This window comes from Oncorhynchus tshawytscha, linkage group LG34 (genome assembly GCF_018296145.1).
Source record: "Oncorhynchus tshawytscha isolate Ot180627B linkage group LG34, Otsh_v2.0, whole genome shotgun sequence".
Taxonomy (NCBI): Eukaryota; Metazoa; Chordata; class Actinopteri; order Salmoniformes; family Salmonidae; genus Oncorhynchus; species Oncorhynchus tshawytscha.
Window position 1 is genome coordinate 9487873 of NC_056462.1, and position 16815 is coordinate 9504687.

Below are 16815 nucleotides of genomic sequence, written 5' to 3' on the forward strand. Positions count from 1 at the left end.
CAAAAGACATGGTCCCACATTTAAGACAAAATGTATCAGAGTAGGTGTGCTGATCTAGTATCTGTACATATAATCTTATTCATTATGATCTAAAAGGCAAAACTGATGCAGGTCAGCACTCACTTTTTTGTGTGGATTTGGGCTCTGACCTAATACTATTCAGACTCTACTTTACATTTGGGCACACCTCAGTGAGACTGTGTGTTCGTGTGCTGCTCAGCTGGTTCCTCTAAGTTCAGGAGGAGATGTAGTCTGGTTGTCCTCCATGATCATAGTCCCCTCAGAGTTCCCCAGACTCTCCTCTCACCCCTCCCCCTTCACCAGCAGCACCTCTGGACCCTCCTCCTCCTGGAAGTGACAGGTGATACCGGACATTTAACTGGAAGCATTTTCATTTATCTGACATTTGAGAAATGTACCGGACCCATATACATTAGGTTCATAACCTGATTAGGCGTCCACCCACGGTGCTCAGAATGACAGAAATCACATTGACATTTGTCATTCAGCTCAATAGAAGTGCATCCTTCTTACCGAATTCCGATGCGCACATTGAAGATGTTAGAATAACTGTCCACATTCATACTCTTCTTGTTGGCTGAAGAAAAGTCAAACAGCATTATCACTAGCCTATGTCAATCTACTATCCCCAATAGTAGAAAAGAGTACCTATTCTATTGGTCAGCTTGTCGTTTTGTGCGAGAAAGAAATAGCCTATTCCTAACAGACTCTGGGACAGTTGTGGGAAGAAAGATCAAAGTCAATCAACCAGTAGGCCTCGGCTACATCAACATTTTTTTTAAAGCAATGAGGCTGATGCAACAGATCAGAACGTTTAGCTTAAAATGTTGATTAACTTATTTTTTCACATAAGCGCAGCAATGTGCACAAGGTAGTGTGCAAATTTTCTTTCCGTAATGCAATTAGCGGGAAAACACAGCTGTTAAAAGCGCACTGCACATGCAAGTGTTGGTCACTAATACATAGAGATACTGTTTTTAATTCTCAACTGGTAATTGAAGCGCACTTCCCATTCGCCATTCAGTGCATCACACACCACTTGCAGTGTGCATGTTTGAAACATTAACATTTTACTTCATGTTATGGGGCAAGTCTTAGGTATATTTAGTAAGTGTATATTGGTTATAAAACATTGTGTTTATAAAGAATAGGGTGAGATCAGATGTGATGTATACTAAAAGTCTCAATGAAAGTCTTAGAATGAAAAGTCCCATTTTGTGTTTATTAAACAGAAACAAGTGTTAAATACACCATGTGAAAACCACGTCTCAACAAAAAACAATGAATTTGATCAATTGAATTCATTTTCTTGTGGAAAAAATTAAGTTGAATGGAAGAAATGAAATAGGCATTTGTGACCAACATATAGCTTACACAGTATAAACAACATGTAACGGACTTTTTAGGCTTATATATCACACATCTGGATGAAATATTCTACCCAGGAATATTCAACACTGAAATATGTTACTCAGTATTCCAAATGCATCTGTGGATATTTTATGCTGACAACAATGACAATTCATCAGTCTTTAATGCAGGATTTTATCTAAATGTCAGAAGACCTTTCTCCTGTGTGGACCTTCAGGTGCATCTTCAGGTTACCAGCCTGGGCAAAGCGCATGTGACACTGGGTACAGCTGTAGGGTTTCTCCCCCGTGTGGACCCTTTGGTGCCTCTTCAGGGTGCAAGCCTGGGCGAAGCGCATGTGACACTGGGTACAGCTGAAGGGTTTCTCCCCTGTGTGGACCCTCTGGTGAATCTCCACCTTCTGGGGGCAGCTGAAGGCTTTGTTACAGAACATGCAGAGGAACCGTTTCTCTTTACTATTGCCTGATATGGCTCCCCCTCCCTTACCCTTAGCTCTATTCCTTTTGTTTGAGTTCAATACCTGATCGAAAAGGACGCGACCGTGTGAATCAGAAGGTGCCATTGACGTGGACACTGGGTCACGATCCCTGAAAGTAAGTAAAGGGGAGTGGGTCACCACATTGTAGTCTAAGAAGTCACTGGTGTTGCCTAGTGAGTGTCCTTCTCTTAAGTGAGTCTCGTCTACATTCCATGTCAGAGGTGCATCACCCTCCACTTTCACCTCATCTACCACTATAACCTCTTTCTTTTCTAGGCGCCCTTCAGAGTATACACTACTACTGTACAGGTTCATTTCCCCTCTCATTGGATTAGTCTGTGTATCTAAGCCCACAGGCATGTCACCAGGTATCTCTGTAGCGTATGAACAAGACTGATCATTGCCAGCCTGTAACGAGTCACCTGAGTCCTGATGGGATAGAACCATCCTCGGGCTACCGTAAAGTAAATTCTCTGAGCGGGGAGCAGGAGGACAGCCCAGTTGTCCCAGCCCTGTTAAAGTCTCGGTGTCCGTCTCTGACTTGAGGGCGGCGTTCGGCGTTCCACTGACCTCCGTGATGCTGCATTGGGTCGTAGGCTGCGCTGGGGTGGTGTTGGGTTCCGCCGTGGCTACAGGGGGCGCCACTCCAGTCGCTGATCCAGTCTGGATGTCTCTGCTGTGCCGTGGGTCCTCCCCTCCTTCAGACCTCTCCTGCTTGACCCCAGGACCTGCAGCCTCTGCAGACTGACACAAGAGGTACGTGTTTTTAATAGGCTTCACGCATATCAAATTCATGGAAATGTGGTGAAAAAATAAGATGTACAGTGCCTTCAGAAAGTATTTATACCCCTTGACTTATTCCACATTTTGTTGTGTTACAGCCTGAATTCAAAATGTATGAAATCGATTGTTCTCTCAACCAACTACAGTGCCTTGAAAAGGATTCATCCCCCTTGGCATTTCTCCTGTTTTGTTGCATTACAACCTGTAATTTAAATAGATTTGGATTTGATTTAATGGACATACACAAAATAGTCTAGTCCAAATTAGTGAAATGAAAACAATACCTTGTTTCAAAAAAATAAAAAGTGGTGCGTGCATATGTATTCAACCCCTTTGCTAAGAAGCCCCTAAATAAGATCTGGTGCAACCAATTACCTTTAGAAGTCACATAATTAGTTAAATAAAGTCCACCTATGTGCAATCTAAGTGGCACATGAACTGTCACATGATCTCAGTATATATACAAACCTGTTCTGAAAGGCCCCAGAGTCTGCAACACCACTGAGCAAGTGGCACCATGAAGACCAAGGAGCTCTCCAAACAGGTCAGGGACAAAGTTGTGGAGAAGTACAGATCAGGGTTGGGTTACAAAAAAATATCAGAAACTTTGAACATCCCAAGGAGCACCATTAAATCCATTATTAAAAAATGGAAAGAATATGGCACAACAAACCTGCCAAGAGGGGGCCGCCCACCAACACTCACAGACCAGGCAAGGAGGGCATTAATCAGAGAGGCAACAAAGAGACCAAAGATAACCCTGAAGGAGCTGCAAAACTCCACAGCGGAGATTGGAGTATCTGTCCATAGGACCACTTTAAGCCATACACTCCACAGAGCTGGGCTTTACGGAAGAGTGGCCAGAAAAAAGCCATTGCTTAAAGAAAAAAATAAGCAAACATGTTTGATGTTTGCCAAAAAGCATGTGGGAGACTCTCCAAACATATGGAAGGTACTCTGGTCAGATGAGACTAAAATGTAGCTTTTTGGCCATCAAGGAAAACACTTTATGGCACAAACCCAACACCTCTCATCACCCCGAGAATACCATCCCTACAGTGAAGCATGGTGGTAGCCGCATCATGCTGTGGGGATGTTTTTCCATCGGCAGGGACTGGTAAACTGGTCAGAATTGAAGAAATTATGGGTGGTGCTAAATACAGGTAAATTCTTGAGGGAAACCTGTTCCAGTCTTGCAGAGATTTGAGACTGGGACAGAGGTTCACCTTCCAGCAGGACAATGAACCTAAGCATGCTGCTAATGTAACCGATGTGAAATGGTTAGCGGTGGTGCGCGCTAATAGCGTGTCAATCGGTGACGTCACTTGCTCCGAGACCTTGAAGTAGTTGTTCCCCTTGCTCTGCAAGGGCCGCGACTTTTGTGGCACGATGGGTAACGATGCTTCGAGGGTGACTGTCGTCTGTGTGCAGAGGGTCCCTGGTTTGAGCCCAGGTAGGGTCGAGAGGGACGGAAGCAATACTGTTACATTGATGCTGTTGACCCGGATCACTGGTTGCTGCAGAAAAGGATGAGGTCAAAAGGGGGGTGAGTGTAACCGATGTGAAGTCACTTACTCAGACCTTGAAGTAGTTGTTCCCCTTGCTCTGCAAGCACGCGGCTTTTGTAGCACAATTGGGTAACGATGCTTCGAGGGTGGCTGCTGTTGTGTTCAGAGGGTCCCTGGTTTGAGCCCAGGTTGGGGCGAGGAGAGGGACGGAAGCAAGACTGTTACACTAAAGCAACACTCGAGTGGTTTAAGGGGAAACATTTCCATGTCTTGGAATGGCCTAGTCAAACCCAGACCTCAATCAAATTGAGAATCTGTGGGATGACTTAAAGATTGCTGTACACCAGCAGAACCCATCCAACTTGAAGGAGCTGGAGCAGTTTTTCCTTGAAGAATGGGTAAAGATCCCAGTGGCTAGATCTACCAAGCTTATAGAGACATACCCCAAGAGACTTGCAGCTTTGGGGGTGAATAGTAATGCACAAGTTTTTTTGTCTTATTTCTTTATTTGTTAAACAATAAAAACTATTTTGCATCTTAAGTGTTGTTGTGTTAATCAAATGATACAAACCCCCCAAAAATCCACTTTAATTCCAGGTTGTAAGGAAACAAAATAGGAAAAATGCCAAGGGGGGTGAATACTTTTGCAAGCCACTGAAAACACAATACTCCATAATGACAAAGTGAAAACATATTTTTTTTAAATGTTAGCAAATTTATTGAAAATGAAATACAGAAATCTCATATACAAAAGTATTCACACCCATGAAACAATACATGTTAGAATCACCTTTGTCAGCGGTTACAGCTGTGAGTCTTTCTGGGTAAGTCTATTAGAGCTTTGCACACCTGGATTGATTGTACAATATTTGCACATTATTCTTTTTTAAATTCTTCAAGCTGTCAAGTTGGTTGTTGATCCTTTCTAGACAGCCATTTTCAATTCTTGCCATAGATTTTCAAGCCAATTTAAGTCAAAACAGTAACTAGGCCACTTAGGAACATTCAATGTCATCTTGCTAAGCAACTCCAATATATATTTGGCCTTGTGTTTTAGGTTATTTTCCTGCTGAAAGCTGAATTTATCTCCCATTGTCTGTTAGAAAGCAGACTGAACCAGATTTCTCGCTAGGTTTTTGCCTGTGCTTAGCTCTATACCGTTACCTTTTATCCTAAATAACTCCCTAGTCTTTGCTGATGACAAGCATACCCAAAACATGATGCAGCCACCACCATGCTTGAAAATATGAATGGCACTCAGTGATGTGTAGTGTTTGCCCCAAACATAACTTTATGTCCTGAATTGAAAGCTTTCATTTCTTTGCCACATTCTTTTGCATATTTAGTGCCTTTCGGAAAGTATTTCGACCCCTTGACTTTTTCCACATTTTGTTACATTATAGCCATATTTAAAAAAAATCATTTTTCATCAATCTACACACAATACCCTATAATGACAAAGTGAGAACAGGTTTTTATAAATACCTTATTTACACAAGTATTCAGACTCTTTGCTTTGAGACTCGAAATTGAGTTCAGGTGCATCCTGTTTCCATTGATCATCCTTGATGTTTCTATAACTTAATTGGAGTGCACCTGTAGTAAATCAAATTGATTGTGCATGATTTGGAAAGGCACACACCTGTCTATATAAAGTCCCACAGTTGACAGTGCATGTCAGAGCAAACATCAAGCAATGAAGTTGAAGGAATTGTCCGTAGAGCTCGGAGACAGGATTGTGTCTAGGCACAGATCTGGGGAAGGGTACCAAAACATTTCTGCGGCATTGAAGGTCCCCAAGAACACAGTGGCCCGATCATTCTTAAATGGAAGAAGTTTGGAACCACCAAGACTCTTCCAACCACCAAGAGTTGGCCGCCCAGGCAAAACTGAGCAATTGGAGGAGAAGGGCCTTGGTCAGGGAGGCCCACTTGGAGTTTGACAAAAGGCACCTAACGACTCTCAGACCATGAGAAACAAGATTCTCTGGTCAGATGAAACCAAGATGAAACTGGTTGGCCTGAATGCCAAGCATCACTTCGAGAGGAAACCTGGCACCATCCTTATGGTGAAGCATGGTGATGGCAGCATCTTGCTGTGGGGATGTTTTTCAGGAGCAGGGACTGGGAGACTAGTTAGGATCTAGGGAAAGATGAACGGAGCAAAGTACAGAGAGATCCTTGATGAAAACCTGCTCCAGAGTGCTTAGGACCTCCGACTAGGGCGAAGGTTCACCTACCAACATGACAACAACCCTAAGCACACAGCCAAGACAACACAGGAGTAGCTTCGGGACAAGTCTCAATGTCCTTGAGTGGCCCAGCCAGAACCCGATCGAATATCTCTGGAGAGACCTGAAAATAGCTGTGCAGCAATGTTCCCATCCAACCTGACAGAGCTTGAGAGGATCTACAGAGAGGAATGGGAGAAACTCCTCAAATACAGGTGTGCCAAGCTTGTAGCGTCATACCCGAGAAGACTCACAGCTGTCATCGCTGCCAAAGGTGCTTCAACAAAGTACTGAGTAAAGGGTCTGAATACTTATCACATTTACATATCAGTTGAAATTTTATAAATTAGCAAAAATGTCAAATTGTTTTTGCTTTGTCATTATGGGGTATTGTGTGTAGACTGAGGGGGAAAAAACGATTTAATCCATTTTAGAATAAGGCTGTAACCTAACAAAATGTGGAAAAAGTCAAGAGGTCTGAATACTTTCCGAAGTGCCTTATTGCAAACAGCATGCATGTTTTGTTATATTTTTATTCTGTATAGGCTTTCTTATTTTCACTCAGTCATTTACGTTAGTATTGTGGACTAACTACAATGTTGTTGATCCATCCCCAGATTTCTCCTATCACAGCCATTAAACTCTGTAACTGTTTTAAAATCACCATTGGCCTGATGGTGAAATCCCTGAGCAGTTTCATTCCTCTCCGGCAACTGAGTTAGGAAAGATGCCTGTATCTTTGTAGTGACTGGGTGTATTGATACACCATCTATAGCCTAATTAATTACTTCACCATGCTCAAAGGTGCCCTTCTTTGCGAGGCATGGAAAAACCTACCTGGTCTTTGTGGTTGAATATCTGCTTGAAATTCACTGCTCGATTGAGGGACCTTACAATTATCTGTATGTGTGGGGTGTAGAAATGGGCTAGTTATTCAAAAATCATGTTAACCTCTTATTGAACACAGAATAAGTCCAAGCAACATATTATGTGATTTGTTAAGCAGATTTGTACTCCTAAACTTTAGGCTTGCCATAACAAAGCGGTTGAAAATGTGACTCAATACATTTCAGATGTTCATTTTGTATTCATTTCTAAATTGTTCTACAAACAAAATTCCACTGACATTATGAGGTATTGTGTGGAGATCAGTGACAACATTTAAATTTAATACATGTTCAATTCAGGCAGTAACATAACAAAATGTGGAAAAAGTCAAGAGCTGTGAATACTTTTTGAAGGTACAATTATATTCGTATTTGTGTATTGAGATGCCTTTTATCTAAATATTTAACACTCAAGAAATAAGAATAAGTTATTAAAGTCTCATTTGAACTACAACTCAGCAACCCTGTTAGCGTGCCTGCTCAAGTTGGACTCACAGGACGATAAAAACCTTTATATTAGATTACGTTGGACCTTTTTTACTGAACATTGCCAGCCAGTACAAAAAAAAACTAAACATTTAATGATTAACGTTTCGGCTTTATGCTTCTTCTTGGTTGTCGGATACGTTGAAAACCGGCATATGGTAAGTACATTACCTTGGAAACACATACATTTTAATATATATATATATACACACATTTCAAGCAAATTCTCAATCTACAAAACAAGGAACCATGGCGTATTGGATAATGTTGTAGGGAAGTCTCTCAAGTTCCCCTAAGGCAGATAGCTGAAGTGAATAGCTGAGGGGAGCCTTTCTGAAACAAACGGGACACATTTGATTTACAAAGTAAGTGTAATTTGTAATGCAACACTATTAAACTAACCTCTATCATGATAAAATGCTGGGTTGAAGTTCCACTCCCCTCATGAACAGTGATTGGTTGGTCATCTCTCCATGTATTGTGTCCTGCTGGCTTCACAAAGCTCCTGTGGCCTCCAGTGAGATGTCTGCCACCTGAGAGAGTGATTGGGGAGAAGAGGTGGTTAGATTAGCTACTGTCAATACTCAACAGTATATTCACACTATTGACAGTTTAAACACTGTCTAGAATTGGCAAGGATACAAGGTAACACTTCTCATAACTTATTGATATACTATCTATTCATTGATGTGTTGTGTTCCATTCATCACATTGTTTTCATTGAGTAAATAGGAAATGGAGTAAATCAAGAATCTGGTTTGAATGAGTGTCTTTGCGCAAGTTAGCTCAGCGGAAATATTGCACACTATCCTAAATCTGACCAAGACCGAATTCTAAGCTACAGCATTTATGAACAGCGACAGGCCGCGCAGTCTCCGCTTTTTGCGAGAAGTACCTCTTCCCATTCCTCTGAATTGGTCGAGGATCTTGACACTACTGGGACGACTGTCGAGGACGCGCTCTCGCATTGTCCTGTCTGCGCGCTCCCGTGCCACCTTCAGTTCCTGAATCTGTAATTTCTTCCGCAATGCCCTGTTTTGTTTCTGGCTTTCAGAAATTTCCAAACGAAACACTGCATAGTCGTCGTCTACGAGTTTACAAATCTCTGCCACTGCTGCATTCGCTAGCACCTCCATGATAGAGGCTATTTGAGTGTGAAAAACCATACAGTCAGCCATTGTTAGCAGTTTGCGTTACCTATATAACGTCTATCAACCGAGTCCTATCTCCAACGCGAATTAAGGACTACATGGCGTAAGTATATGATGCTGTGTAGTTAAAATAATCACAACAGTAAACGCTAGCGTGGAAATTGTTCTTAGTCACTGTTCACTTCCTTTTACATAGAGCAATGTTATAGGTTGGCGTCGAAGTGCAAAGGTTGCCAAAATATCAACGTACCCGCCGAAATTTCTTCTTCGATGAGGTTTAACGGCGGTTGGCATCCAATATGTTGCATTACCGCCACCTACTAGACTGGAGTGTAATTCCCTTATACTTTGCTTTAAACAATTAAAAAATACCCTGACACTACACTCACAAAAATATTAACACCACCCTACTCCACTATTTAAATCTATTTGGTCCTACCTTAGGCCAACAACCTGAAAGGATGGGACACCACCACTTAACACACACTGTAACTCTTCTGATGTCAAGTCTCCCACTCACAAATACCTCTGCAGCTGCCACCACAACCTCCATTTTCTGTGACTTACATTCCATCCCTGCAGTACAGTTGATAACCATTGTTAAAAATCTATTCTTACTGAAACATATCACTTGTTGGCCTATCCCTCTACTGGTACATATCTACTACTCACACCACTCCTCTCAGGATCCCTCCTCCTTGACCCATCTTCCTCTACTTTCTTCACTGCCTCAGCATATTACAACTTCTGCACTACTCTAACCCTGGAAACCTCAATCTGCCTCTCTCGCACGGGGCATTTCTGATCCCCAGCCCCATGGGCACCCCTACAATTGACACATACCACTACTTTCCCTAATGCTACACATTCCTTTGTCTCATGCCCTTCTGCACACTTCTCACACCTAGGAACCTCCCTTCTACACACTGCTGCCACATGCCCATAAGCTTGACACCTGTAACAACGTAATGTATTCGGCACAAAAGCGCCTACAGGATAACTTATATTCTAACATCACTATGTCGGGCAAAGACTCAACATCAAACTCAAAAGAACAGATAATGACTTCTGTTTCACTACTCTCGCCACCTTGTCTGCATCGCACCAAAAAAACGAGCATCACAAACACCAGGAACCTTCCCCTTCAGTTGGTCAACTTTAACATTCACTGCTACCCCAGTAATCACTCCTTTCAATGGAGCACTTTTCTTGGGAGCTAAATAATTCAAATGTCTTGCCCCCAGTGGAGTATTGTGTGTAGATGGATAAAACATGTTTTTCTCCTCAATTTTAGAATAAGGTTGTACAGTAACACAATGTGGAAAAAGTGAAGTGGTCTGAATACTTTCCGAATACCAAAATATAATTTTTGGGTGGAGTTTTCCTTTGTGCAGACTGTCAGCTTTAATTTGAGGGTATTTTCATCCATATCGGGTGAACTGTTTAGAATTCTTTGTCCTCCAAACACAACGAGTTGAGTTTTTACCAAAAAGTTATATTTTGGTTTCATCTGACCATATGACATTCTCCCAATCTTCTTCTGGATCATCCAAATGCTCTCTAGCAAACTTCAGACGGGCCTGGACATGTACTGGCTTAAGCAGGGGGACATGTCTGGCACTGCAGGATTTGAGTCCCTGGCGGCGTAGTGTGTTACTGATGGTAGGCTTTGTTACTTTGGTCCCAGCTCTCTGCAGGTCATTCACTAGGTCCCCCCGTGTGGTTCTGGGATTTTTGCTCACCGTTCTTGTGATCATTTTGACCCCACGGGGTGAGATCTTGCGTGGCGCCCCAGATCGAGGGAGATTATCAGTGGTCTTGTATGTCTTCCATTTCCTAATAATTGCTCCCACAGTTGATTTCTTCAAACCAAGCTGCTTACCTATTGCAGATTCAGTCTTCCCAGCCTGGTGCAGGTCTACAATTTTGTTTCTGGTGTCCTTTGACAGCTCTTTGGTCTTGGCCATAGTGGAGTTTGGAGTGTGACTGTTTGAGGTTGTGGACAGGTGTCTTTTATACTGATAAGTTCAAACAGGTGCCATTAATTCCGGTTAACTTGTGGAGGACAGAGGAGCCTCTTAAAGAAGAAATTATAGGTCTGTGAGAGACAGAAATCTTGCTTGTTTGTAGGTGACCAAATACTTATTTTCCACCATAATTTGCAAATAAATTCATTAAAAAAATCCTACAATGTGATTTTCTGGATTTTTTTTTTCTCATTTTGTCTGTCATAGTTGAAGTGTACCTATGATGAAAATTACAGGCCTCATCTTTTGAAGTGGGAGAACTTGCACAATTGGTGGCTGACTAAATACTTTTTTGCCACACTGTATGTAAGAATGCTGTTCATTGACTATAGCTCAGCATTCAACACCATAGTACCCTCCAAGCTCATCATTAAGCTCGAGGCCCTGGGTCTGAACACCGCCCTGTGCAACTGGGTCCTGGACTGCTTGACAGGCCACCCCCAGGTGGTGAAGTTAGGAAACAGCACCTCCACTTCGCTGATCCTCAACACTGGGGCCCCACAAGGGTGCGTACTCAGCCCCCCTCCTGTACTCCCTGTCTACCCATGACTGCGTGGCCACACACGCCTCCAACTCATTCATCAAGTTTGCAGATGATACAACAGTAGTAGGCTTGATTACCAACAACGGCGAGACAGCCTACTGGGAGGTGAGGGCTCTGGGAGTGTGGTGCAAGGAAAATAACCTCTTACTCAATGTCAAGAATACAAAAGAGATGATTGTGGATTTCAGCAAACAGCAGAGGGAGCACCCTCCTATCCACATCGACAGGACCGCAGTGGAGAAGGTGGAAAGCTTCAAGTTCCTCGGCGTACACACCACTGAAAAGGTTCACCCACACAGACAGTCTGGTGAAGGCGGCGCAACAGCACCTCTTCAACCTCAGGAGGCTGAAGAAATTTGTCTTGGCACCTAAAACCCTCACAAACTTTTACAGATGCACAATTGAGAGCATCCTGTCAAGCTGTATCACCGCCTGGTACGGCAACTGCACCGTCCGCAATCGCAGGGCTCTCCACAGGATGGTAGGGTCTGGGACCGAGAGACTGAAAAACAGGTTCTATCTCAAGGCCATCAGACTTTTAAACAGCCATCACTAGTACTAGTACATTAGAGGCTGCTGCCTATTTATATAGACTTGAAATCACTGGCCACTTTAACAATGTTTGCATATTTTGCATTACTCATCTCACATGTATAGTTGAAGTCGAAAGTTTACATACACTTAGGTTCGAGTCATTAAACTCGTTTTTCAACCACTCCACAAATTTCTTGTTAACAAACTATAGTTTTAGCAAGTCGGTTAGGACATCTACTTCGTGCATGACACAATTAATTGTTCCAACAATTGTTTACAGACAGATTATTTCACTTATAATTCACTGTATCCAATTCCAGAAGTTTACATACACTAAGTTGACTGTGCCTTTAAACAGCTTGGAAAATTCCAGAAAATTATGTCATAGCTTTAGAAGTTTCTGATAGGCTAATTGACATCATTTGAGTCAATTGGAGGTGTACCTGTGGATGTATTTCAAGGCCTACCTTCAAATTCAGTGCCTCTTTGCTTGACATCATGGGAAAATCAAAAGAAATCAGCCAAGACCTCCACAAGTCTGGTTCGTCCTTGGGAGCAATTTCCAAATGCCTGAAGGTCCATGTTCATCTGTACAAACAATAGTACGCAAGTATAAACACCATGGGACCAGGCAGCCGTCATACCACCCAAGAAGGAGACGTGTTCTGTCTCCTAGAGATGAACGTACTTTGGTGCGAAAAGTGCAAATTAATCCCAGAACAGCAGCAAAGGACCTTGTGAAGATGCTGGAGGAAACGGGTACAAAAGTATCTATATCCACAGTAAAACAAGTTCTATATCGACATAACATGAAAGGCCGCTCAGCAAGGAAGAAGCCACTGCTCCAAAACCGCCATAAAAAAGCCAGACTACGGTTTGCAACTGCAGATGGGGACAAAGATCGTACTTTTTGGAGAAATGTCCTCTGGTCTGATGAAACAAAAATAGAACTGTTTGGCCATAATGACCATTGTTACGTTTGGAGGAAAAATTGGGAGACTTGCAAGCCGAAGAACACCATCCCATCCGTGAAGCACGGGGGTGGCAGCATCACGTTGTGGGGGTGCTTTGCTGCAGGAGGGTCTGGTGCACTTCACAAAATAGATGGCATCATGAGGTAGGAAAATTATGTGGATATACAGTGCCTTGCGAAAGTATTCGGCCCCCTTGAACTTTGCGACCTTTTGCCACATTTCAGGCTTCAAACATAAAGATATAAAACTGTATTTTTTTGTGAAGAATCAACAACAAGTGGGACACAATCATGAAGTGGAACGACATTTATTGGATATTTCAAACTTTTTTAACAAATCAAAAACTGAAAAATTGGGCGTGCAAAATTATTCAGCCCCCTTAAGTTAATACTTTGTAGCGCCACCTTTTGCTGCGATTACAGCTGTAAGTCGCTTGGGGTATGTCTCTATCAGTTTTGCACATCGAGAGACTGACATTTTTTCCCATTCCTCCTTGCAAAACAGCTCGAGCTCAGTGAGGTTGGATGGAGAGCATTTGTGAACAGCAGTTTTCAGTTCTTTCCACAGATTCTCGATTGGATTCAGGTCTGGACTTTGACTTGGCCATTCTAACACCTGGATATGTTTATTTTTGAACCATTCCATTTTAGATTTTGCTTTATGTTTTGGATCATTGTCTTGTTGGAAGACCAATCTCCGTCCCAGTCTCAGGTCTTTTGCAGACTCCATCAGGTTTTCTTCCAGAATGGTCCTGTATTTGGCTCCATCCATCTTCCCATCAATTTTAACCATCTTCCCTGTCCCTGCTGAAGAAAAGCAGGCCCAAACCATGATGCTGCAACCACCACGTTTGACAGTGGGGATGGTGTGTTCAGGGTGATGAGCTGTGTTGCTTTTATGCCAAACATAACGTTTTGCATTGTTGCCAAAAAGTTCAATTTTGGTTTCATCTGACCAGAGCACCTTCTTCCACATGTTTGGTGTGTCTCCCAGGTGGCATGTGGCAAACTTTAAACAAAACTTTTTATGGATATCTTTAAGAAATGGCTTTCTTCTTGCCACTCTTCCATAAAGGCCAGATTTGTGCAATATACGACTGATTGTTGTCCTATGGACAGAGTCTCCCACCTCAGCTGTAGATCTCTGCAGTTCATCCAGAGTGATCATGGGCCTCTTGGCTGCATCTCTGATCAGTCTTCTCCTTGTATGAGCTGAAAGTTTAGAGGGACGGCCAGGTCTTGGTAGATTTGCAGTGGTCTGATACTCCTTCCATTTCAATATTATCGCTTGCACAGTGCTCCTTGGGATGTTTAAAGCTTGGGAAATCTTTTTGTATCCAAATCCGGCTTTAAACTTCTTCACAACAGTATCTCGGACCTGCCTGGTGTGTTCCTTGTTCTTCATGATGCTCTCTGCGCTTTTAACGGACCTCTGAGACTATCACAGTGCAGGTGCATTTATACGGAGACTTGATTACACACAGGTGGATTGTATTTATCATCATTAGTCATTTAGGTCAACATTGGATCATTCAGAGATCCTCACTGAACTTCTGGAGAGAGTTTGCTGCACTGAAAGTAAAGGGGCTGAATAATTTTGCACGCCCAATTTTTCAGTTTTTGATCTGTTAAAAAATTTGAAATATCCAATAAATGTCGTTCCACTTCATGATTGTGTCCCACTTGTTGTTGATTCTTCACAAAAAAATAGTTTTATATCTTTATGTTTGAAGCCTGAAATGCGGCAAAAGGTCGCAAAGTTCAAGGGGGCCGAATACTTTCGCAAGGCACTGTATTGAAGCAACATCTCAAGACATCAGTCAAGAAGTTAAAGCTTGGTTCCAAATGGACTGACCTCAATCCCTGACCTCAATCCTATAGACAATTTGTGGGCAGAACTGAAAAAGCGTGTACGAGCAAGGAGGCCTACAAACCTGACTCAGTTATACCAGCTCTGTCAGGAAGAATGGGCCAAAATTCACCCAACTTATTGTGGGAAGCTTGTGGAAGGCTACCCGAAACGTTTGACCCAAGTTAAACAATTTAAAGGCAATGCTACCAAATACTAATAGAGTGTTTGTAAACTTCTGACCCACTGGGAATGTGATGAAAGAAATAAAAGCTGAAAGAAATCACTCTACTATTATTCTGACATTTCACATTCTTAAAATAAAGTGGTGATCCTAACTGACCTAAGACAGGAAATATTTACGAGGATTAAATGCCAGGAATTGTGAAAAACTGAGTTTAAATGTATTTGGCTAAGGTGTATGTAAACTTCAGACTTCAACTGTATATACTGTATTCTATTCTACTGTATCTTAGTCTATGCCCCTCTGACATTGCTCATCCATAGATTTATATATTCTTAATTCCATTCCTTTACTTAGACTTGTGTGTATTGTGTATATGTTGTGAAATTGTTAGATATTACTGCACTGTTGGAGCGAGAAACACAAGCATTTCACTAGACCATCTGCTAAACACGTGTATGTGACCAATAACATTTGATTTGGTTTGAGGAAGTCTCACAAACTCCCCTGTGGCAGATGGATAAGGATGCACATGTAAACAAATGAAAAGCTAAGGGGAGCCTTTCTGAAAAACTGGCCACATTTGATTTACAAAGTAACTGTCATATTTTCTGCAACACTGTTACACTAACCTCTATCACGATAACTTGCTGGGTTGAGGGTCCACTCACCTCATCAACAGTGATTGGTTGGTCATCTCTGCATGTATTGTGTCCCACTGATTTCCCAAACTCCTGTGGCCTCCAATGAGATGTCCTTCACCTGAGAGTGATTGGGGTAAAAGAGGTGGTTAGGTTAGCTACTGTCAATGCTCAACGGTATATTGTACACTATTGTAAGGTAACACTTCTCATCACTTCTTGATATACTATTTATTGATCAATGTATTACATTATTTTCAATTAGTAAATAATAGGAAATGCAGTAAATCAAGAATCTGGTTAGAAAATTATAGTGTCTTTGTGCAAGATATCTAGTTAAGTAATCTGGTGAATTATTGCATACTATCCAACTGCCCAAGACCCTTATGTGGTTAACAAATCTAAAGTCACACATGCACAGAGGGGAACGGTGCAACAGGCACCGCAGCCTCTGTCTCCTGCAAAAATGTACCTTTTGCCATTCCTCTGTATCGGTCGAGGATCTTGACAGTACTGGGACAACTGACGGGGATGTGCTATCGTGCCACCTTCAGTTCCAGTAGCTGTAGTTTCCTCCACAATGCCCTGTTTTTCCACATTTTGTTACATTACAGCCTTATTCTAAAATGTGTTAGATCGTTTTTTTCCCTTCATCAATCCACACACACAATGCCCCATATTAACAAAGCAAAAACAGGTTTTTATAAACTATTGCTAATTTATTAAAAATATAAAACTGAAATATCACATTTGCACAAGTATTCAGAGCCTTTACTCAGTACTTTGTTAAAGCACCTTTGGAAGCGATTACAGCCTCGAGTCTTCTTGGGTATAACGCTACAAGCTTGGCACACCTGTATTTGGGGAGTTTCTCCCATTCATCTCTGCAGATCCTCTCATGCTCTGTCAGGTTGGATGGGGAGTGTAGCTGCACAGCTATTTTCAGGTCTCTCCAGAAATGTTTGATTGGGTTCAAGTCCGGGCTCTGGCTGGATACTCAAGAACATTCAGACTTGTCCCGAAGCCACTCCTGCGTTACCTTGGCTGTGTGCTTAGGGTCCTGTTGGAAGATGAACCTTCACCCCAGGGGTCCTGAGTGCTCTGGAGCAGGTTTTCATCAAGGATCGCTCTGCACTTTGCTCCGTTCA

The 16815-nt window shown here is 42.3% G+C and overlaps 3 protein-coding genes across 5 annotated transcripts in view; all 3 read right to left on the minus strand.

Moving 5' to 3' along the window:
• The window catches only part of LOC121841793 (early growth response protein 1-like), a 52475-nt gene that overhangs the window by 30396 nt on the left and 5264 nt on the right, over positions 1 to 16815 (minus strand). The window lies entirely within an intron of this gene.
• Positions 1225 to 16313, minus strand: LOC121841792 (zinc finger protein 566-like). 3 transcript variants are annotated; one of them, XM_042311948.1, is made up of 4 exons: positions 16140 to 16313; positions 15698 to 15788; positions 8167 to 8297; positions 1225 to 2614 (listed from the first exon to the last, which is right to left on the minus strand). In XM_042311948.1, the coding sequence occupies exons 3-4, from the start codon at positions 8173 to 8175 to the stop codon at positions 1571 to 1573; spliced, it is 1053 nt and encodes a 350-aa protein (XP_042167882.1). In that variant the 5' UTR covers positions 8176 to 8297; positions 15698 to 15788; positions 16140 to 16313; the 3' UTR covers positions 1225 to 1570. The 3 variants fall into 3 exon arrangements, with proteins under 3 accessions (XP_042167882.1, XP_042167883.1, XP_042167881.1); XM_042311949.1 differs by lacking the exons at positions 15698 to 15788; positions 16140 to 16313 and adding an exon at positions 8962 to 9342; XM_042311947.1 differs by lacking the exons at positions 15698 to 15788; positions 16140 to 16313 and adding an exon at positions 8660 to 9337.
• LOC121841802 (zinc finger protein 45-like) overlaps positions 16814 to 16815 on the minus strand; it is a 1941-nt gene continuing 1939 nt past the window's right edge. Inside the window, exon 3 of the mRNA XM_042311963.1 lies at positions 16814 to 16815. This exon is cut by the window's right edge and continues 1176 nt beyond it. The gene's annotated coding sequence lies outside the window, so the exon portion shown is untranslated.

Excerpts from the sequence above, each read along its gene's own strand:
- LOC121841792 (XM_042311947.1), bottom strand. The coding sequence starts at position 8,942 with ATGGCTGACTGTATGGTTTTTCACACTCAAATAGCCTCTATCATGGAG. Across the intron at positions 8,298-8,659 it reads ATTCAGAGGAATGGGAAGAG|GTGGCAGACATCTCACTGGA; the intron begins GTACTTCTCGCA and ends TCACTCTCTCAG. Across the intron at positions 2,615-8,166 it reads AGCATTTTATCATGATAGAG|TCTGCAGAGGCTGCAGGTCC; the intron begins GTTAGTTTAATA and ends CTCTTGTGTCAG.